The 24,819-nt window shown below is 37.4% G+C and overlaps 1 protein-coding gene and 1 non-coding gene across 4 annotated transcripts; one reads left to right on the top strand and one right to left on the bottom strand.

The window, feature by feature from the left end:
* Positions 1-1,193: 1,193 nt before the first annotated feature.
* Positions 1,194-24,605, top strand: LOC121375980 (protocadherin-9-like). 3 transcript variants are annotated; one of them, XM_041503727.1, is made up of 4 exons: positions 1,194-1,458; positions 17,575-20,539; positions 22,229-22,325; positions 22,956-24,605. In XM_041503727.1, exons 2-4 carry the CDS (start codon positions 17,681-17,683, stop codon positions 23,357-23,359), a joined length of 3,360 nt encoding a protein of 1,119 aa, XP_041359661.1. In that variant the 5' UTR covers positions 1,194-1,458; positions 17,575-17,680; the 3' UTR covers positions 23,360-24,605. The 3 variants fall into 3 exon arrangements, with proteins under 3 accessions (XP_041359661.1, XP_041359662.1, XP_041359663.1); XM_041503728.1 differs by lacking the exon at positions 1,194-1,458 and adding an exon at positions 15,091-15,656; XM_041503729.1 differs by lacking the exon at positions 1,194-1,458 and adding an exon at positions 16,989-17,088.
* On the bottom strand, positions 14,140-14,260 carry Trnal-caa. Its single transcript has 2 exons — positions 14,223-14,260; positions 14,140-14,185 (listed from the first exon to the last, which is right to left on the bottom strand). It is a non-coding gene; the product is annotated as a tRNA-Leu (tRNA).
* Positions 24,606-24,819: the final 214 nt, after the last annotated feature.

The following is a 24,819-nucleotide window of genomic DNA, read 5'->3' as shown; positions in this document are numbered from 1 at the left end:
ATTTTTAAAATGACAACAGCAAAATAGTTCTGGCTTTCTTACAGTGATGATAACACTTTCTACAGTGACGATAACACAGCTTAGTGTGAAATAGTGAAATTTTCACTTTAAAATCTGTTATCGTCACTGAGTGACTGATCACACTTTTATTTCACTGATATTTTCAGATATTTCACTGCATGTTATATAATTTAAAAACCCTATATCTGACGGGATTTTAAACAAATATAAACATGTTAATGTTATTTTTGTTTGGTACTCGGCTACATATTTGAGTTTCATTTGAACATATTCTTACCAAAATGTGCGCACCACTTTGTGTAGGGATGATGTAGGTATAAAATATACTTTGCACATTTATGTATAAATATATAACTTTGGATATCTTAACGAGTTTTGGCGGGTTTTTTTTTTTTTACTTTAACGCTAATAAATTGCGGATGCTCCAAATCATTATGAAATGACTTAATTTCCTGCACGAAGCCGTGAAACACGTTTTCATTCACAGATTTGCAATGATTGTAATCAAGTTGTCATTGGATCTGAAGCTTTCTTTCAAATTAACCTTTAAATAAAAGGAAACTGTCAGTTCAGTTTGATCATATTTTAATAATATTACTTTGGTGAAAACCAACCAAAATTCTAGACAGGCAGAAGTGACAGCACCCGTCCCGTTTGCTAATACCGCGCTAGAAGATATGGGTTAATCATAGTCAATTTTATCCGCAATTTTAAATTGAAATCAAATCTAATCACTTTGACAGTTCCCGGCAGGAGTTAACCTTCCCAAAACAAATCTTTGACAGTTTTTTTTTTATTCGGGCTAACTATGCCAAAACCGAATGTCTATAATCACAAACGTGCCCTCTGACCTCCTCATGGCTATATCACCTCATCCACCCCTTTAACTCCCGCTTGCCATGTTTACTCATGTCCCGTAACACAAAAGCGTGAAAAATCTGAAGAAATTTTCCGCCTCGGCTGTCTCACAATGGACATTATGGAGTTGCATGGGCTCTAATTTACACATACCCTCGAGGATAGATTCACAGTGTACGACAATGGCAGTCTTCTCTAGCCTCTCATCTCCTGACAGCGGTAACCACCGCTAGGCGGCGCTGCGGCCAATCGATTGGCAGAGTGTGTGCGCGCTGGTTGACAGTCAAGGCAGGTCACATGTGATGGGGATACCACGGAGGTGTGTTGTGAATATCGGGACTGCGCTCGGATAAAGGGACTAACTGTGCACATGTCGGCCTGGCTATCTAAGCCGACTTCATACGTCTACGAGTGACAGGCAACCCATCCCGAACCGTTAGATCCGCGTGTGGTGTTTTCCAGGTTAATGAAGCTGCGGTATAATGCACCAGGTAACTTTCTGCCATAATAACAATGTTCACGGATGCAACTAGCAGATCGTCACAGCTTTGACAGAACTCAAGTTATAGAAAGTTAGTGGTGAGTATGCTTTGGTAGACTATTTTGTGTAAATGTAAATAATTGTGTGTGTTGTGTGTGGTATGAAAGAGAGAGAGAGAGAGAGAGAGAGAGAGAGAGAGAAAGAGAGAGAGAGAGAGGAAAGGGGGAGAGACTGTGTGTGTGTATGTGTGTGAGAGAGAGACAGATCGGGGGGGGGGGGGGTAAGCTAAGCTAAGTATTTCGTTTAGCTAAATTAAAATAATGAAACAAAAATAAGTAATTTAATCAAAGAAAGTTTTTGTAAAAGTGCATGTTTTAGCAAAAATAATTTAACTCAGTATTATTTTGTATTCATGTGATAAAACAAAGATATTATTTAAAAATAACTAATAGTCAACGAAATAATATCTCTATAAATATAATAGAAATAATTTCTCTAGATATATTAGTCTGTAGGTATGTGAGACATGTTAAATACAATTACACTGTGACGCAATGCAATGTGTAATTTGTTGTATTTTCCTATTAGACGGCACACAATGAACGAATTAATATTTAATTGTTTAATTTAAAGGGTGCCCTCAGTGACGTGTACAAATAATTGTGCATCGACATAGGGATATATTTACCATTTTTTGTTTATTGCTGAATTTTGCAAACGTCAAAATATAAAACGTATCAATTTACTGGTATATTTTTTTTTATTTGTTAGTTGGTGGGTTTTTTTTAGATATTAAAAATATTATATCTTCGTATTATATTAATGATATATACAGCTTTGTAGAAGATTCATCCGCCATACGTTTCGTACTTTCTATACACGAGTGGATGTAATGTACGTTAGACGAATCACCACCTCCCATAACAACATTCTGCATGATCAAATATTTCTTTCTCTGTTGTTCATTATATTCGTATAAAACGTTGCCACACATAGCTGTACAGTAGCAGTGTTAGACCGCCTGTATACACAGGTACAGTAAATATGCCTTTAGATGGACGAAGATGACGAATCTCGTAGCCATGTTGAATCTCACATAAAGCTGGATGTCGGCTTCTGCGTGTTGGCGTTCCGACCAGCGACTGGGGATTAATGTCTATTTAAATTACATGTGTGTTCTTACTCAACCAAACAGTCGCTAACACTTTGTGACACAACGAACGGGAATATAGCTTTTTATAACGTTAACTTGAGAAAGGAAAAACATATATATATATATATATATATATATATATATATATATATATATATATATATGGGGGTTTTAATTTATTTTATCGTTTTATATTTGTGTTATACCAAACAACTACATATATATTAATCTACGACAAAACACGTATACAAATGTCTTACTGTTATATAGACATATTTGATCACAATACCTATTTAAATGTCTATTTAAATTACATGTTTGTTATTACTCAACCAAACGGTCGCTAAAACTTTGTGACACAACAAATGGGAATATAGCTTTGTATAATGTTATTGCGAGAAAAGGTAAACAAAAATATATGGGTTTCATTTGATCGTTTTATCTTTGTGTTATACCAAACAACTATATTAATCTACGATGAAACACATATACAAATGGCTTACGTTTATATACACATATATGACAATGCCTGCGTGAATAACAAATTATTGATAAAACGCTATCTCCAGAAGGCCTATAGGAAATGTTTGAAAATGAAGCTTGTACTTGTAATCATTGTGTCAACTCTGCTCCAAGTACAGTGTTGTGAGGACAAAACCTTTGCCTCGTCATATTTGAATCAATGCATAATTATTGTTTAAAGTTTGTTACATTGTATCATGTTTACGACTAACAGATCCTTCTTGATAATAAATTACATATTAAACATATGTTCCTGTGTAAAATATCACTGTCTGTAAAACAAACACGATGTTTGTTGTTGTCCTAATGAACATATACCAGTATATTACGAAGTAAAATGAATAAAGATTGCTACAGACAATAGCTCACAATTTGAAAAACATTGAATATATAGACACTGGTATTCTAAAAAAGAAAATGTATTGAATATATAATTGTAGTCGCCAAAAAGACACCGTACAAAGGCTGCAACCACAAGACAGTGGATTGAAATCAATGCGTGTGTTTAAATGTAGAAATATATCTTAAACTGTCCTTTATCTGATTCCTGACAGGAAACTGTTACTAAATGGAAGTGTTTTTTTTCTTCAACATTCACTAAATAATAAATGAAAATGTTTATCCTTCCAACCGTCCCAACTGATACACAAGGTATAATGTCGTAATATTCCAGTGTGTTTCGACCACCCCATCACCTCCTCAGCAAACCCAACCCCATCCCGTCATCGTTCATGCCATTATTTTCAAAATAGCCCTTAGTGTGCAACCTTTGAAGACATAAAGGAACAACACATACACGGCAAGGAACATCCCTGTTGTATTACATTTTTAAAATCGTGTTTCCCGGAAGACTAGATGAATATTTACATAATTATTAAACCTAGAAACATGGCGGCTCCCACGTATGCTTTGATCCTGCAGTTTTCGTCGTCTGTATTTCCAACCCAAACTGGCGCTTGTGAGTATTTCAGTTTCAAGATGAATGCCACATTGAGTGCCTATCACTGTCTTGTATATTTTTGTCAGATTTATCAACCGGGCGATCCATACCTGATGTTACAGATCTTTGTAATAGAATAGTTTTTTGCCGGGTCATTGCTAAACATGCCTAAAGCGGGACGCCTTCCTGTTTTTGTTCTGCACGTGGTAGCTGTAATTGTTGAGATTACTGTAGCACGTTGGGTCCAGTGGCGATATTCTCAACATATTCTGTGGCTCTTTATCTCACACCCACGAAACGTGGAATAACCTTATCTGGGTGTGATGGCACCACGCAGTTCCTCTAGTCTGGATGCAGTATTACATAAACACCCTGTTCCACCAGGTTGCACATTGAATACATTCATTTCAATTTATTTTATTGCTTATATCCAATTAAGGTCCAAGCACGCTGTTCTGGGCACCCACCTCAGCTATCTGGGCTCTCTGTCCAGGACAGTGGGTTAATTGTTAGTGGTTAGCGAAAGAGAAGTCAGTGCAGTGGTCTTACACCTACCCACCTACTTGCTCTGGGTGGGAGTCGGTACTGGGCTGCGAACCCAGTACCTACCATCCTTATGTCTGATAACTTAGCCACGACACCACCGAGACCGGTACATTGAATGCAGACCAACATACATCATTTGCAGGTAGGTGGGTTGGGGTGTAGTCAGTCGTGATGATGGGGTGACAAATCTGAACGACAGAATTGCAATACGTGATTGGGGACGTACCTCTGCCTAATACAGAGTGGAATCGTGCTTGGTAAAGTTATTCCAAACAAATGTAGTAAATAAATTAAATTTGACAAAATATCAAAGATGTGTAACAGCTGTGGAAATTATATTACTGTGACATATAGTATTCATTATCTGATTTATGGTTTTCGAACGTAAGGGTTTGGCTGAGGGCTGGCGTTTATGCATACCGCATACAGCATTAATTAAATAGTTTTGTTTTCAATAAATAATATGTATTACTAAACTCCACAGGCATATAAAACTGTGCTTGGTGTTTCCGTTTAAACAATATAACCACGGGATATTATTTTGTATACGCCTATACGGATTGCAGGACTGCCAAGAATGTAGTAACTGTATTTTTACATTGTTTTAAGAACAAAACCTTACCTTGAATGAATGAATGAATGAATGTTTAACGACACCCCAGCACGAAAAAATACATCGGCTATTTGGGTGTCAAACTATGGTAATGGAAATAAAGTGATGATCAACATCAATATAAAAATTCAAGATTTAAATAAAAACAGTGTAAAGAACTGTGCATAAATACAAATATCACAGATAGATACTGACTTTTACTCAAAATTTTAATTTTGTGCTGTATTGGCCATTCGCAAAGAGAATGTTACATCCCTGCACCACGGTGAGGTTACAGCACGCGCAGGGGCCTTACCTTGAATACAAAACAAGGTAGGTCGAACGCACTACACTTTGCAGTCACCTTTCCTATGTCTGTGATTTCAGTGGTATACTCACATGATCAATAAATAAGTGAATAAACAATAAATAAATAAATTACAAAATAAATAAATAATACATATAACAAGTAAGTATTAAGTAAGTAACTAGTAAATTATTATTATTATTATTATTACAAACTAATAAATGCTATAAAACATGAACACTCCCAGCATCATTTTTGCAAAATCATCAAAGTTTGGTTGGGAGTACATTTTCATTTCAACTTATTTCCTTGCTTATATCCAGTTAAGGTTGACGCACGCTGTCCTGGGCACACACCTCGACTGCCTGTCCAGGACAGCGAGTTAGTTGTTAATTGTTAGTGGTTAGTAAGATAGAAGAGGGTGTAGTGGCCTTACACCTACCCATTGGGTTGTTAAAACTCGCTCTGGGTGAGAGCCGGTACCGGGCTGCGAACCCTGTACCTACCAGCCTTATGACCAATGGCTTAACCACGACACCACCGAGGCCGGTTGGTAGTACAAAGGGTACCGTACAAACAGCCTCGTAAAGCAGAAAGTGGAATAAGTCATATCCCTGGCCATCCTTTCACAACATCCATCGACCATCTCGCGGAGTTTGTATAAATACCACTGAAGTATTCTTAAGTCGTGTACAGAAAGTTATTGCTAAGTAAAATTGCTTGGGGACTGTCAATGCGTTGCCATGGCTCCAGTAAACGCGTATGATGCCACAATAAATTACTCAAACAGCGCCTGTTGACATTAGCATGGAAAGTACACTAACGTAACACTTCCCACAAAACGGCGTGGATGCGGGAGTGGGGGGCCACTCCACTTTAATCAGTGACGTAGGTAACGCTTACAGCTCGCAAACATCTAATGGTGGCCAATGATTGGATAAGTATAGATGGTCAGCGAAAGAATTGCAGGTGTTTTCGCTGGACGTCTTAACCATTGTTCTCTGACCTGGGCATCAAAGTACCGACAGTCTTGTAGCAATCCTGACCTCTCATTGTTCGTGTTTGTTGTCGCTGCGAGTGTTGGTTGTGTAACGCTACAAATGTTTACTACCTCTTTCATACGCCCTGTCTTTTTGTATCATTGAAAGGCGGCAGGGAACTAGTTTTTGCAAAAAAAAATACGTTTACCACATATAAATCAATGGGAGTCAATTTGTGCTTTGTTTACTGCGTCATTTGACAACTAGTTTATAACCAGCTTGTCAATAGTTCGCAAATTAAAGGCCATTTCGGTGTCTGTGTGATTAAATTGTCTCATTTGTTACTGCGTCATGCGGAGAAACGAAATTATAGAACACATATATCACTTGATTTATGATGTAGAAACTGCAATCAATTCTAAACACTTTTGTTAAGCAGATATGACAATATCAACATGCAATGGGTATTACCTGATAATACTGTCTTAAGATACCGGCTTTATCCTGAGAAGATTAGAATGGCGAATGCTGCGTGGATATTCGACCCGCTGATATTTCATTTTGCAATCTAAAATGAAGAGTCGGAAAATTATGTTTATTCCAAACGTTTTCTAAGCAAACTGTTTACGACCAGTCTAATAAGGGAAGTTCGTTCTATATACACGACGTCATCGTTGTTTGTAAGATGCTACATTTTATCAAGTCAATAAAAGATTTTTTTTTTTAATTATTTCTTAAATATTTAAGCTTTGTTATGTTTGTCAATACATAAAACCTGTTCGTGTGATCATGTGATTTAGGTATGCAGAACATTTCGCCAAATGATGTATTACGACTTTAAAAATTGCAGAAAATTCTCGAATGGCATATTTGGCAAATGTAAAACATATTAAGGCCTATAACTGAAAATCTAGTCTCAAGTAAACGAGTCGAGACAGGTTTATTTGACGCGATAAGCTATACTTGTGGTCACTGAACGAAATTACAGAAATTGATATCGTGATATATAATTGATATATTATAATTTATATAAAGATTGCAGGATAAACTGTACTAGTGCACAAGGTATAAAGCAAAATGAATTAGACTAAACAATCACTTTATGTGATGTCATAAATCTCAGAAGACGTGTTGTTTAGCTCTTACAATGCTTATCAAACATTTGATTTGTAATAGCATCTTCGTATTAGCAGTAGAATAATTTGTTTAACTATATTGGCAATAATTTTGTAATTGCTTTGTCAATGTATTTTATTAAATTATGTTTTATACAAATATATCTGAAATGTAGTAATAGTTTTAAATTTTTTTATATATATATATATATATATATATATATATATATATATATATATTAGTAATAGTAGTAGTAGTATAATGTATAATTAAATGAAGATACCTTGCTAATTAAAATAAAAAAAAACCGATCAGTACTACATGTGTTAAATATGATATACTAGTAATTGTAATTGTCATTTAGGCCAATTTTGTGTTAGTATTAAAGGAGAAACCTGTAACCGTGTTTATATTTCAATACTTTTTGCCATGGGATATGGATTTGTAAACATGAATCTAACTGCAATAGCATATAAGGAAGAAATGGTGATTTTTTTAAATTAATTATTATATATATAATATGTATATATGAAGATGTTCCTAAATTTCGACTAACTTTACACAGTAATGATTATATACAAACAGCGAGTTAAACAGCCGTAGCGGGGGTTAATGAATCGGGCCATGATCACTGTAGAGATAACGGCCATCGTTTCGCACATACACAATGAATCGTTTTCCAAAGCGAGTGTCGAATTTCTAGAACCATAGGCGCCATTTCTACGGGTGGCTTTAATTTGCATCTGAACAGGCCCGTCTAACTAAACGAGGCACGCAAAACGACATTGCGTGTTAACCTGGAGGTCCGTGTGAATTATTTACACCCAGTTGGAGAGTGTAACCTTATAGCAGCTTATATAAGAAACGATTTGAATAGCGTGTGTGAGACATCGATCGTCGTACCCTCGCACGGGAGATGGGGAAATAACAATTTCATGTGTTAAGTGACCAATGACCTTAAGTAGCAAACACGAAATTTATACCAGCTTCTTATTGTTGTTGTTGTTTGTATAGGTTATTCACATGCCACGGTTTTCGGTATACCTTGTAGTTATAAATACGAAAAACTGTGGTATGTGCGTTCCTGATTATGTTTGGTGAAGTCCATATCAAAGTCCCCTTGCCGCCATTCAGTATGTGGTGACAGCAGGTTTCTTCTCTCATTCTATACCAAATAAGGAAATAACTGTATGTTAGACACCAAAGGGCTATAGCTTAAAGTATGCTGATATTTTTAAATAAAGATTCTGAATGTACTCATGGCCCAACACAAGTTCGTATCTCCTATCTTCAAGGGCATAACTATTTCAAAATGGGCAAATCCCCATGGAAGTCAAATGGGATATACAACTCTGTACGATAGAAATATACACAACATTTCATCTAAAAAGTTAACGACACCACAAGAGCACGATGATTTGTTTTAATAATTGACTAATGATGTCAACCATTTAAAAACCAGCTACATGTTTCTATTAGCAGCAAGGGATCTTTTATATACAATTTTTTGAAGCACTGGTTGGAACGGAAAAATTTAAATCAGAGAATGGGTCCACGGAGGTAATTCGATTTAGCTCAATATTGTGAGGTATGATGGTAAATGTCCGGAATAATATACATGTATGTGAAACAGACGGACAGACACGGAGACAAAAACTAAAGTTATCTCCGGTTGGAAATCTAGGGGACTATTAAATATACCTTGGAGTGATGGGGGCGCTTACCCAAGGTGAGATGAGTTGTAAGAGCGATCCCCCATCTACCCCCCCCCCGTCTCTCTCTGGTCTCCTCTCTCTCTCTCTCTCTCTCCCTCTCTCTCTCTCTCTCTCTCTCTCTCTCTCTCTCTCTCTCTCTCTCTCTCTCTCTCTCTCTCTCTCTCTCTCTCTCACACACACACACACACCGGTGAACAAACTCTTATGGCTCTATTTCTGTCAGTCGGTGTTCTGCGACTGGCATATCACAGGTCATAGTATTTGACAATAACAAATATATCGCTGGTGGAGACAGCGGGTTTCGTTTCTCTTACTGATTAACCAGATAATATTAATCATGTTTTAGCCAAAATCTACTGTTTACCATAGTACCCTTTCATCTGTGCTGTGCAATTTAGGAAGCATATCAGTTGAGAATAACGATATTTTAAAATACTGATTTATCAATCATCGGCTATTGGATTTGAAACATTTGGTAATTATTAACACGTAGTCTTAGAGAAAACGCTCTACGTTTTCCATAAGCAGCAAGGGGTCTTTTATATGCACTTTTCCATGGACAGGACAACACATATCACTGGTTAAGACGGGGGAAAACCCAATCAGCAAATGGGTTGCTGAGGTGGTTTCATCTTTCGACGCCAGCACGTCAGACGAGCGCTGTACCGGCTGTGTTAGATCCTGCCCCTGACAGAGATACAATAAATGTAACTGACGGACACGGATACATGACGATATTAATCGTTTCCGTTTGCATGTTGCATATCTTAATTTTTAATCAGCGTTAATGTTTTTTCCTGGTGGCATATAATATGAGGAAAATAATTTATGGGAAATAATTGCAGTTGAAATTGTTAAAGATTAACTTTTAAGAAATATTACTAGATACTGTTCAAATGTTATACTTTTAATGTACTTATTTGTTTTATTTTTTATTTATTCATTTATTCATTTATTTATTCATTCATTCATTTATTCATTGATTTATTGATTTATTTAAACTATTTTACTATTTTAAGATATTTTTTTCTTAATAGATTTAATTTAATTTAATTATTTCATCCTTTCGTTCATTCTTTCTTTGTTTCTTTCATTTATTGATAATTATTTAGGCATATAATTTTTAAGTAGTATTATTAATTGCCAAATTTGTCGAAGAACTATATAGTCTTCCTGTAATATGATAATGGTCATGTACAGAGAACGTTTATTTTGTAAGGACATTACCGTATTTATAAATTGGAGGGAAAAGAAAACAAATCTATATGGAGTTAGGTTGTTAGTTTTGCGATGTAAACGGTTATTATCGAGTCACTTTAGAAATAATATTACACAACTCTTAAGAAACCGAGGCGGTTGTGTTTCCGTGAAATCGTTTCCTGAGGTGTCACAGAACCCAAACAAAAACCTTTGATTTGATGAACCTAATCGTTATTACCCGCAATTGTTACCACCCAGCCCTCTCCGACAGTAATCTTATTATGTTCCCGATTGACATTTCGCGATAAAATTGGCAGGTTAAAATTGACAGAACGCAACATACGTGACACAATCGTCCAACACGGGACCCGTTCAACCCCCCATCTCGAGTGCGAGACTGCTGTGACGTCAACATTGTATCCCTCCACGGGGCGCAGCGGGCGAAAAATGGGGCGACTGTTCTACATGTTAAAACAAGTGACTGGGAGGGTCTGCGGGGATGATAATGGTAAGTTAAACAAAAGCAGCGAGGGGGCAGACTCACCACAAAGGTTTCCTCTGTAACTGGAAATTACGGCGACGTTGTGCGCACCGCATGACGAAAACTAGACAATTAATGATGAGGGTGGTCCTGCGTTGAAAGACGTTTTTCACACATCGCGATTCACACTTAAACATAATCAAGTCCGTATTGTCGACTGAGAACATATTTATCAACAGTTGTGGTCAATGTTGAACACAACACTTTATATTTCTGTCCGCCAGTGTGAGGTGGCCGCGTCTGTCGCGTTCAAACAGAGGTTTTCTTTTCATCAAGTAGCTAAAGGTAAGATTAAACCATCTATAATATTACATATTATTATATACGAAATAGCGGGCTCAGAAAAGTCAAACGTAGTCCTTTTTCAGACTTTGCAGGTGAAATAGACATTTACATTCCAAACGAACCCTTCACCCCTCCACCCAAGCTATCTTGTTTCCAGCTGGCCATACATGTTTTTCTATTTAACAAAACAAAACGACAGCAGACCATATTTCACATGTTTCGAGCCCTGCATAATATTAAACTACAACGACCACAAGCATTGTGTTGACTATTCTTTCTAGAGTGGCAAAATAAATATCTACGCTGTTTGAAAGACGGATGAAACATACATCGATGTTACTTAGCTTTCTCTAGAGGAAAAAAAGAAAAACTGAATTAAGGAAGAACCGCCCAAGCGCGCTAAACATTAGTTTGTTGTAAGAATTATAATTAATTTTACATAAAATTAAGTAAGATATTTATATGTAATATTTTAACAATGATTATATTTCCAGTCATCATTTACCACATTTGTTAATTATGTGATTTGAGTGCGTTTGTGTGTGTGTGTGTGGGGGGGGGGGGGGGGGGCATTTTAACAATGTATTGTCAGTTATAGTTATAGAGTTTGTCACTTTGAGTGATGTCACGGCTATGGATACTTATTAGGATTACACATTTTACTACGTAATCTTCCTGTCAAGGATTAAGATGGCGGCCATGTGTGGTTACTTTCCGTTTAGTTCCCAAGAGCCACATACTTTGCATCTATTTGGCATAGCTACGAGCATTAAATTCAGGTGCGGATCCAATGGTATGTTAGGAGCGTACCCATGCTTCGAACGTTAAAGTGTATCTAAATTCCTGTGTTTAGCATAAGAATTATACATGTGTATACAAATATTTCATAACAGTTTTGTTATAGTCTACATTTTGATCACACTGCGCCATTTTTAAAGTGGCACCGCCTCCGTCGATGAATCCTCAAATTGAAGTCCCGTAGTAACCAGGGGTGTGTGGGGGGGGGGGGGGGGGGGGGGAGAGTAGAGATGAAAAGAAAAAGTACATTACTTGTTGTACTGTATATAAATAAAGATAAAACTATAGCTTTTGCCACCCACTAAAAGGCCTCAGTTGTCTCTAATTTTCACAATATGCAAATAAAAATATGGTTTAATAGACTTTATTTATTCGCAAAACACTGAATAAATAATTAAAACATACGAAGGAAATGGTATAAACAGCAATGCTAAACTATTTTATCACTGCTAAATATTAGCGGTCACAGCCATATGTATATACTATTAAAGGAGATGTTTACTTCTTCTCTGTATGTCTTCCTGTTTTCATTTTATTTATTTAAAAATAATTTCAATAAGATATTTTTGAAAGCACTAATCCTGAACAAAAATGTGAAGATGAAAACAAACTGGCGCGGACCAATACGTTTCACTTGTTGCCGAGTGGACGGTTCACCTCAGTACACACCAGCAAATAAATCCCCGGGATTTCGATGTCAGTGATTTTAGGATTTAAGTTTTAGGAAAGTAAACAGAGGGTCTTGCGAAAAGGGGCGGCGTTTGACCCTGCGCCAACGGTCGTGTGTGTCGGTGTGTTCTGGACACGATTTTCGGTAAACACTCGACCCGAATGGAGAGGAAACGACAACACAAATTTGTCTTCCCTCTTCACGATTCCAGCACCAATACCAAACACGTCTTTGTCAATATTGTCGCATACAAGTATTGAATCAGCCGCTTTCGTTTGTTTCTTCATATACCAGGTTACGCGTATTATAAGACTTGTATTGATAAACACACCTAGTGTAACTAACCATTCGTTTCATTTTGATAACCTCGAATTGAAGGCGGAGTCTCAATTAGTATTTTATATTACGCCCAAGGTATGTGCAGACCGCATTGTACAGTGGTATTATTGCTGTTTCAATATTATGTTGAATCAGAATAAATTGGTAGAAGAAACTTAAAAACAATCTTAACCCGATTCAGGAGAGTGGAAGGAATAGTTACATTTTTAGTTTTTAAAATGTTTACTCATGAATTTCAATGTTAGAATTGCCAGTATGTAATGTATAAACGTTGACTACAGCTAATTTGCAGTTTTTGTTATTTTCCACAACACAGTATTATATGAATATTTTCTAGTATTATGATGTTATAAGTAATTTAATTTTCCATACTACATTTTTTTATTTTCAATTTAAGAAAGACAAAATCAGTTTAAAGTTTAGCCTTAGTTTACACAAAAAATGCCGTCAAATAGTCTTTTCTACAACTAGAAGAAAATGTAAAATATAATAAGCAAGAAGAAGCTAAGACTAAAGGATGTTTACCTCTTCATATTTTCAGATTTTATAAAATGTCTGCATTATATACTTGTTCATTTATCCCATGATGTTTACCGGTTAAATTAATCGTTGTTTGTCGCTGTCGTCATAATCTGGGGATATAGATAAACGTAGTGACACGTAATCAAAGTCTCGATAACGGCAGTTCAAGAAACACGTGCGTGTTGCGGATTACGATTGTAGACGTTGACGGTTAGTTTCGTATCTAGATTTTGAGTTGTAGTTAAGTTTTGTGGATACTTTACTGGCAACTGTGGGAAAAAACATCACTGTCAATGGCACTTGTCTAGTAATAAATGATCTTGTTGAACGTTGAGAATTGTATTTGCTGATGATGAGTGGTAGACACTGGCGATGTGAATTATTTAAATAGGTGCAATCGGTTTACTAGACATACATAGGGATTAGTTTGTCAGGTTCTAGCATTTAACTATCAAATGCAACAGAAATTTATTCTTTTATTGTAAATAAAATATTGTTTGTAGAAACGGTATAATAGTATTGTAGAATAGTTGTCGCAAAAATAAAAAAAGGTTGTCAGAAGTGGGATTTGAACCCACGCCCACATTCGTGGACCAGAACACTCATTAACACAGAATATGTATAAAGCTTGTAAGCCTTGAGTCTGGCGCCTTAGACCACTCGGCCATCCTGACAATATATGTACAAGCGTCACAAGAAGTCATGATTAAAACTTTTGACTAAATCTGCTTATAATAAGATGAACATGTTCGTCAAAGACATTCCAGAGTTTGCTGCATTGTAAGATGTTTCCGAAAAATAAAATATGTCTACGATTAAACGTACATATTAAAAATGTTTTCTTGTTTAGAATATCAGTGTCTGGATATTCAATGTGTTTCTGGTCGTCTTAATATTTGTAAGAAGCCCAAACTGGATTTTGTAATCAAATAATTTCGTACGTACAAAAAACTATATTTTAGGAAATAAAATGAAATTTAACCTAGTACAAATAGTAGAACGGTCAGAAACACGTTTCCTATACAGCCATTAATATTTTATGCAGAAAATATATTTGATATGTAATTACAATCGTCTGTCAGTCCATAACATCTTAAAAATTGCAGCAAACTCACTGTTACTCATGAATGTCCCTTCAACAAATAATAATCTTATTGCATTAACTCGTATTAATTTAATTAACTTAAAATGGATACCAAGACAGAATTACACAAATATACCAAATAAAATAACACTGACTTTGGGCTGTATTTAGTGTTTTAATCACGGACTTATAAGTCATTTGTGATTTATCCTGTTGACGGACAAACCCTGCAACACAGAATTCTGTTGGAAACGAAATATTATTTGTTGTAATGTTAGCGACTTTTTAAACAAACACATAAACTAATTTCCCTCTAACTTCACGTGGGATTCATTTCCAATAATCTATATCATATACGCAAACCTTGCAAACAGATGTAATGTGACCTTGTAAATCTATGTAACAAACCCTTTTGCCATGGCTACAAGGAAAATTCAATACTTATTTCAATTCTCTTTGCCCCCAAAGACACTCAGGCTAAAAATATAATTGAAATCCAGTAATAACCGTTGACAACACAATACCACTTAACAAGCGTATTAACATTTTCTGTTTTTAACCGTCCAATGATATATAATTGTCGTTATTGACTTCTGGCCAGCAGACGACTCTATTGGACCGCGCGCCAATAGGAGGCAGGTCCATGTTGTAGCGGTGTATGGTAAACTGGCCGCGGCGGCTGTGGTCACAGCGAGTTGTTTGTGTAGCACTGGCGGCGGCGGAGGCTTTATCTTGTCAACTGCTGCCACTGTCATGTAGGAAGTCACACTGTCCACTCGAGGCCCGTCAACCCCCGTACACACATGCGGAATATATAAAACAGTATATCAAATGAAATGCAAGTGTTTTGTTGCGATGATGTGTTAGGAAGTTGGTTGTTGCCTGTGTTAGTGATCATCACTGGGCAGTTCGTCATTTAAGTCTGGATTTACACGTCTCACTTGTGGATTATATATTCCAGTGTGCTTCAAATGATTTTCTAAAAGGTAACAGTATTAATTATAAATAGAAATTTCATATGCTATTATCTAAAATTTTTTTTTTTTTTTTAATTTTTTTTTTTTAAGTGGTCACCAGTAATGTTCACCTTTTTCAAAATGTCAGTGTTAGTATCGAAATTAGTATTATTTTCTATTTTAACGACCCCTTGACACATTGTGTATTGAATGTATATTATATGTGTGTGGCTTATAATGGTGACATATGATCGATAGTTTCAAAGAAGAAACCTGTTGATCCCACTCAAAATATATTGTATGCATAATTTCCTACAGAACAGAACACACCATGTCCTTTAATATACCAGTCGTGGTACACTGGATGGAATTAGCTACTTGAAAAATCAGATAGCAACAAGTCCATCAATGGGCACCGAACCTAAGATCCTTGGCTACCCGGTATAGCCACCGAGCTATACACCCGTGTCTGTGTTTGAAATAATGCGTTGAAAGATAGTATCACCAAACACACACGCAGTTATTAAGATTAATGTGATTCACGTGAGCAGTTCTACCCACCCTGGGTTTACCCTGGCGGCTTTCTCCCTCCCCACAGGTGTTTTGTATTCACACCACATAACACTCTACCCGAGATGTTCCTGGTTCTTTTCACAATTCTCTACCTCATTGTCATCATCTTTCGTTACTTTATGTTTTCGGTAGTCAGTGTAGACTCTGCCGCCGTTTGAATCCTTTGTAGGACTTTATCCTTTTTATAAGTGGCAATTCTTCTCCTTTTGTATAGCTTATTAATTTTCCGCCGTGTAAACACAACTCTGACATATCTGCGACAATAATTGTGTATTTGTATTGTGTGTAAAGTTTACAGTTGCTGAGCACGAGATCCCACCTTAATAAACGTTATAGAAACACGGCAGTTATAAGTCAAAGGGCTTGGAGACGAGGTATTGCGATCCCACTACGGACTGTTAGGCACTGGCGAGCGGGTCTTCCTCGTAAATTACTGCAGATGTCATATTACAAGTTCACAATCTGACAATAACAGATCAAAATCTGTAAAGACCTTCTTCTGACACTTGACGACTTTGAAAACATTTCGCGAGGACACGACTATTTATTATGTCCCTGGAGTTGCGTGTCGCCAGTTGACAAGTGTCCGTTGCCGAAGCGAAGCGTAACATCCCGGTCTTGACGGGCCGTGGCAAGTATACGACCCATGATTCAGTCTATGCCTACCGACTGACAGATCATGCCCCTGCCTCCCGGCGAACAAAGGGAGGTTATGACAAATCATGTCATCTGAATAAAGCTTTTGTGTTTTATGTCTTAACTCTGACAACGGAAGGTAATCCGTCTTTTAGGTGTATCCAGTGTACTAAAGCGTAGCAAAGAAAGAGGTTGGGTTTTCGTTTCTCGGGTTGCTAATGTGTGTACACGGTGGTGGGTCAAGACACTATTGGTGAGTTAATAAACCACCACAAAGCACAGTGTTATTATTAACGTGGATTAACGCTTTAGCGACGTTTTGTGCTTAATCGTCATTTCTCAAAATTGATTTTCTGTTTTTGTGAAGCTGTAGTTACCCTTCTACCCAAATGGAAGTTGTTTTCCGGCTACACGTTTATATAAAGATGTGTTTTTGCACGTAACAGTCTGAATCGTTGCTGAATAATCCGAATCTATCTTGGATATGTGTCGCATAAATCTTTTAATTGATAAAATTATCGTTTTAGTGCCTATATGTGTATATGTGTGTTGTGTATGTGTGTTGTGGATGTGTGTAATTGTGTGGGTTGTGTTTTGTGTGTATCTGTCTGTTTGTCTTTCTGTGTGTGTAGTTTAGGTTTTTTTGTATATGCTGTGCTTTGTATATTTATTTCTCTAATGTCATGATTAAAAACCAAAATAATATATTGTCATTATAATTGTTTTCTTCATATTTCAGAATTTCACAGCTAACGAACTCCACCGAGGATTCAAGCAGAAAGTCATGACACACGTTCATCATACAAATTAACAGTAAAGAGAATCAACGCAAGAAAGGCTTCAAAATGTACCCGTTGGCGTGTTTTATGTTTATCCTTGATATGGTGTATTTGTCACAAACCGCAAATCCAGATTTGGTCTTCCGAATTGACGAAGAGCTTCCCATTAAATCATACGTTGGAAATATTTCGGATAACAAATCTGTATTCAACAACATATCATCCGCAGACAGACAAAAATTAAAATTTGGAATCCTGGATAAAACCGGAACTGCGGCGTCTCTGTTCGAAACAGATGTTTCCACTGGTGTGATGCGCGTTGCAAAACGCATTGACAGAGAAACCGTTTGTGATATTTCTGAATCTTTTTCTTGTTATCTCGATCTAAACATCGCCATTCACTCGGTTTCCCCGACTGTTATGTTTAATAACGTGGCGTCAGTGAGGATTTTCATCCGGGATACGAACGATAATCAACCAACGTTTCCTGCGAGCGAGGTGCGTCTTGAAGTGTCTGAAGGGGCAAAGGTTGGAACCGTCCTGAAGATCAGCGGCGCCGTGGACAGAGACTCGTTACCGAACAACACCATTCAGAGATACACCATCACCGAGCAGCAGGGCATGTTTTCACTGACATCAGAGAGAAACCCTGATGGAAGTTCGATTGTGAATTTAAAATTAGAGAAGCCATTGAACAGAGAACAGAAGAACCTGTACACGTTTCGAATCATAGCCTATGATGGCGGCTCGCCTCCCAAGACTGGCGGTCTAAACGTTATTGTGACAATCACAGACGAGAACGACAATCCTCCAAAGTTCCTAAAACCTTCTTATGATGTAACTGTTAAAGAAGACGCGCTGCCGAATCATTTGGTGGTTCGTGTGTCCGCGTCTGATCCAGATGAGGGTGACAACGGACGAGTGACCTATCACTTCAGCAGGATGCAGTCTTCAAAACTACAGTCGCTCTTCTCCATCAACTCTACAACTGGGGAAATCAGAGTTCTGGGGAAGTTGGAATACGATGCCAGCAAGCCGCATCAGTTGATTGTTGAGGCACTTGATGGAGGTGTCATTCCGCTCAAAACTCAAACCGTTGTCACGGTAACGATTCTCGATTCTGGGAATAATGCCCCCATTGTGAATATTAATACTCTTTCAACAGAAAATACAAGAACAGTAGAATTATCAGAAGCGGCGAGGGTTGGATTTTTCGTGGCGTATGTAGATGTTGAGGATTCAGACACGGGTAACAATGGTGAGGTGCAGTGTGAAACACCGAGCCAGTCGTTCAAGTTGGAGAAGTTGACTGGAGGTAAAGGGTACAAAGTGCTGGTAAAACGAAAGTTGAATCGTGAAATGATGGACAAGTTCAAGGTTATTGTTTTCTGTTGGGACAATGGCACCCCTTCACTGAACACCACGGCGTTTTTTCAAGTTGTTATTACTGACGAAAATGATAACAGTCCTCGGTTTGTAAAGAATCCGTATACTGCTTCGGTTCCCGAAAACAGCAGTAAGGGGACCACGATAACTCAAGTGCTGGCCGAGGATTTAGACACTGGTGAAAACGGAAAGATAAAATACCATTTGGAATCCAGTGTAACAGCAGTTCTCCGGATTCGACCAGATACTGGCGTTATTACTACTAACGGTGTCTTGGACCGAGAATCCACACCACTCATCAAATTCAAAGTATTTGCTACAGACAACGGAATACCAAAGTTGACGGGAACAGCTGAGGTGATATTAACAGTTATGGATGTTAACGACATAACCCCAGCGTTTAAGACATACATATTTGAGTTCAATATCACCGAAAACCAAGAACACTACGTATTAGTTGGCCGGGTGGAGGCATTTGATAACGACGAGGGAAGAAATGGTCAGATCGAATATTTCATCGCAGAAACGCCAACTGGCATGGTTCCCTTCACGGTGCTGTCTAACGGGACTGTCATAGCAACAGAGAGTCTAGACAGAGAGTTAAGGAGTGCTTATAGATTCACCGTGCTAGCGAGAGATAAAGGTTCACCTCCAAGGACCAATTCTACTGAAGTGAGAATCAACGTCCTAGATTTAAATGACCACGCTCCCCAGATTCTGTTTCCAAAATCTCCTAACCACACAATACATATAACAGATTTACCTAAGCCGAACTCAGTCATAGGGAAGATCGTAGCGTTTGATCCAGATTTTGGTGAAAACAAAACTCTGCAGTTTTTCATATCCAAGGGTAATGACGAGGGCGTCTTCACCATCGACAGAGAAAACGGGGAGACGAAGGTTTCCAATGTGTGGAAGATGCAACGCGAACATGTCTATGAGCTGAAGATTTCTGTGCAAGACTCGGGGAACCCTCCCCGCTCGGTGGACACGAACCTGTTTGTCGATGTCAGAATTGCTAATGAGACCAAGCTTGATATGTACGGTGAAAAGAGTGAGAAGTATGTGGTGATCGCTGCGACTGTTGCAGCCGCTACCTGCATTCTGTCTATCGTCATTATCGCCGCCATATGCTACATTCTTAGATCAGACAAACGAAAACCCTATACATCGTCGAACCGTTTCACAGAATTCGACAAGGTGGCCATCACGCCGGAGAAATCGCACACAGCTGTGGCAGTTGGGAAACAGACTAACATCGACCAGTCGATGCAGATTAAATCTCAGACAGACAAAAACACTCGCGGGGAATCTGTCTCTCAAAAACCTATATCCAAACCGGATTCCGGCGGCTATAGGAAGAAAGAAGTCAGCTTTAGTATTGACGAATCCGACGGTGGTCCATCCCAAGACTTAAAATTCAGAGAAGTGTTACGAGGCGTCCCAGATCCAAATGGGCCAAGAGGCAACAAGCCGAATGATCTGCTCTTCACTAATCCAACCCTATCCTATATTGACGACAAGGACAAGATTCTACATGTAAGTTTAAGGCGTGTTTTAATTTTATAATAATTTATTTTGATACTTTAGCATATAATACATAACCATATCACTTCTGAACTAAACTGTTTTTGTTCAATTAATGTGTACAAACTGCCAAATCAGTTTGTTTGCGTTCTTTATAGTTTGTGTACAAAACGCCTTCACCCAATCGTCTTTTTTAGATTTTTAAATTACCTCCTGGTGGGATTCATTTGCTTAATTATGACACATAGAGCTACACGTATTTATAAAACATCAGAAATCCATTAAAAAGCAACTGTGTGGTGAGAAAGAGACAGTTCGTGGGACAGAGCCAATATTGAATCAGCATTCACGGTGTTTACTCTGTCGTGTGTACCCAGGCGGTTTGTATTGCAGGGACGTGCTACAGGTTCAAACAGTGTTGCAGCAGTGGGGTGGGTGCCCGGATTTAATATTTATTTCATTACTCAGTGAAAACAAATTTTCTCCTAATGTTTGTCTATGTGTGGCCGGTAAACACTTAAAGAGGCTGTACCTGGGTGTCATGCTGTTGTAACATGGTTTCGACTGATACATTCTTTTCGGTCGCATATTAAATTAATTTCATTGTTAAGCCCTAACAGTGGCTTTTTAAAGACTAAAACTGTATATTAAAACCATGTTACTGAAATGATCAGTATCGGTAGATTCAAAGTGCTTTGGTCGTCCGATTGTTTGTAGTGGCCCAAACTGGATTTTAACTCCCAATAATGTCGTACATACGGAAAAAAAATATACTAAAAATAAAATGAAGTTTGGGCTACTACAAAGATTAGGGCGACAAGAAACGCATTGAACTTACCGACATCGATCATTAGAACAACATGTTTTAATATACAGTTTTAGTCTTCAAAAAGTCACCGTTAGGGGAAACATCTTATGTAAGCAAACTCAGTGCAGTTTCATTAAACATTTAAACTGATGTATGGTGCTCTGAAGAAACTACTAACAGATTATGTACTATGTTCTCTCGGATAGCCGATCAACTTGTGACCTACTTTGAATCATTCAACCATAGGTCAACACCAAAATCTCACCAAGAAACAATTAATGTGCTCTAGTAGTGTCGTTAAACAAACCAAACTTTGACTTTTCATGTCAGACGTAGTAATTATTTTACAAACATATGTTTAGTCAGATGCTGTTTTGGCTACATGTTAGATCCAAGGCCAAACCGTTTTTAAAATTGATTTTGACATCTTCATTTGGGTATCTCAAAAAGACCTGTACAGTATACAATGTCTGTAAATTATGGCCATCTAGTCATACATACAAATAAATCTCACGAGTCTAGATGTAAAACACTAATTATTGATCCTTTTTGTATTCACCTATCTTAAAATAAACTGTAAAGCAAATTAGCATACCCAATTTTCAATAGCTGAAACTAAAACAACACAATAACACAATAGCACTTATCATTAGTGACAACATGCGTTATATCACATAGCCCATTGGAAAAGCGCGGTCTGTCTAGGATCGATTCCCGTCGAATATTTCTCGTTTCAACCAGTGCTCCACAATTGGTGTAACAAAAGTTGTGGTATGTACTATCATGTCTGTGGGATGGTGCATATAAAACCGTAATTAAACAGTGTCGTCCGTTCTTAAAGGAAACCTTTCTCTCTTGTAGTATAATATTTATATTATGTCATTAATTTTCAGCTTGATGACGTGCATAGCGACACATCAGGAGAGACAATTCCAAGTGACAGCGGGAGGGGCGGAAGTGAAGAAGAAGTCAATTTTCAACACAGCTCAAGTATGTACACATATTCAATCTCCTCTCTCTCTCTCTCTCTCTCTCTCTCTCTCTCTCTCTCTCTCTCTCTCTCTCTCTCTCTCTCTCTCTCTCTCTCCATGCTGTCTAAATCAATCCATTTCTCTCTCTCTTTCTCTCTTTTTTCCTACGCTCCATTTTTTGTTTCTGTCCCTCTCTCCCTCTCTGTCTGCCCGTCTGTCTTTCGCTATCACTTTCTCTCTCTCTCTCTCCTCTCTGTCTCTCTCTCTCTCTGTCTTTGTCTGTCTGTCGGTCTCTGTCTCTATCTGTCTCTCTCTCTCTCTCTCTCTCTCTCTCTCTCTCTCTCTCTCTCTCTCTCTCTCTCTCTCTCTCTCTCTCTCTCTCTCTTTAAAATTTCTCAATTCCTCACATTATTCACATTTGAATAATATGAAACAAATTATAAAATGAAATTAAAAGAAATGTAAGTTCATTGATTTAATATAAATGATTTATTTCGACTGTTTGAGATTGGTATAAAAAAAGAAACAAGTATAATTTTGAATTAAAATAAAAATGTTTATTTTAAAATTCATAATGCTAGTATGTAAATGAATAACTAAATTAATATTAATATGTAAATTAACATATGTCTCTTCTTCTGTTTTTCAGATCCGCATTTTTCGTGGGATCCAGAACGTGTTCGTAGTAAAAACAATTCGAGAGACAACTTCAGTGCTCCACAAACAAAGCATAATAATATACCCGTGAAACCAGAAAGACAGAACCGTGTAAGGTTTCTACACACAAACAGTTTTCAGGAGGGGCGTACGTTTAATCCTCACCCTCCTACCATGACACCCTCCTCCAGATTTAGTTCCCCGGGGGTGCGGCACCCTCTGTCCGTGCAGCGGGAGTCGTGCGACCTGATCCCCAGGAACGATCCTGTCTTTATCAGACAGCATTCTAATCATTCTCAGGATGATGACGTCAGCACGACGACGTCAGGTAGCTACACTGTAAACAACGACGACTTCCTTGGAGAGAGTTTCTTGGGAAAAGACGTAATTGTTTAATGTTTAAAGTGGAATATACTGCCAAACTTCATTAAATCGAACTTTGATATGTTGAAGTGTGTAAGCGTTCCAGGCATCACACGGATGTTTGAGGATAATTCGTGGATGATAAAACAATGGCAATGATGACGATGATGGCGATGATTCATTATTACGAAGGTGAAATACCGACAGCCCATCCATGAAAGTTCGAGACAAAGATGTTTGGCTCGACTTTCAAATGTGTTTCAGTGTGTGAGAGAATAGTTTTATTTATGTGCTTACCGTATCAGAGTAACGTGGTGCTCGAACTTAAAACTGTCTTGCCAAGTTAAATAAGAGTGGACTTAAGCCAAACACGGTTGAACTTTAACGAGTGTGTAATATGTTTGATTTATACACAACTGTAAAGACTGGTTACCTAACGTTGGTTTACATAATATTGATTAACAGAGAAAAGTATTGATTAAAACTTATAAAAGGTATTGTTGATACTAAGACATGCAACAAACATCAAGTAGTCAGTATTAATAGGTGTATATAAGTTACACAAATAAAGTCTATACGTGTCTCTATGCGTGCGTGCGTGCGTGCGTGTGTGCGTGCTTGTGTGTGTGTGTGTGTGAGAGAGAGAGAGTTGGAGAATTAGAGAGAGAGAGAGAGAGAGAGAGAGAGAGAGAGAGAGAGAGAGAGAGAGAGAGAGAGAGAGAGACAGACAGAACAAGATAGAAAGACAGAGACAGAGATATAAAGACAGACACAGGGTAAGAGATAAGACGTTACTGTTAGAAAGAGACACAAAGGCAGAAAAGATATAGAAAGAAAAATGAGCAAGTAAGAATGAAAACAAAAGAGTGAAAGTAAGCTAGAAATATTAAGGATAAAGTAAACATAAACGAGACAACATTATCTTGCAATAACCTAGATTTTATATGTACATGTATTTCAAACAATCAATTATCTGTTTTCCAGTTTGCATTTGGAAGTTTGCTCTTTCTGAAATAACATTTTGTTTGTAACAAAGATAACATGGCATTTCCTATTTTGTTTTTACCCGAAATTGTTGTTATTTGTGTGTTAATATGATTTTTAAAGTTTAAAATACTGAGCTAAATGATCAAAACACCCGTTGGTAACAAGAGCCAAATACGTTTAACACAGATATATAACCGACACATTCTTACATATGGATAACACATGTCTATAGTATGTTTGTTTGTTTGTTGTTTTTATTTTTCTACTCATGTATTAAATTATAATACATTGACTTGTAGTAGTGTTGTTATTTCAGACACGTATATCGTGTAAAATACTTATGGAATTCAGTAAAATTATTTTATTGCTTTAAGCCTTCAAGGATAAATAGTAGAGCATATATACACACTGATATATAAATACGCAAGACTATTCCCAGTATTTGTAGAATGGGGTTTTGCTTTTATTGTTTGTTTTTTTCATGATTAGGGAATCGGTTGTAATGT

The sequence above is a fragment of the Gigantopelta aegis genome, chromosome 6 (assembly GCF_016097555.1).
Source record: "Gigantopelta aegis isolate Gae_Host chromosome 6, Gae_host_genome, whole genome shotgun sequence".
NCBI lineage: Eukaryota > Metazoa > Mollusca > Gastropoda > Neomphalida > Peltospiridae > Gigantopelta > Gigantopelta aegis.
This window is presented reverse-complemented; position numbering and strand designations above follow the sequence as displayed.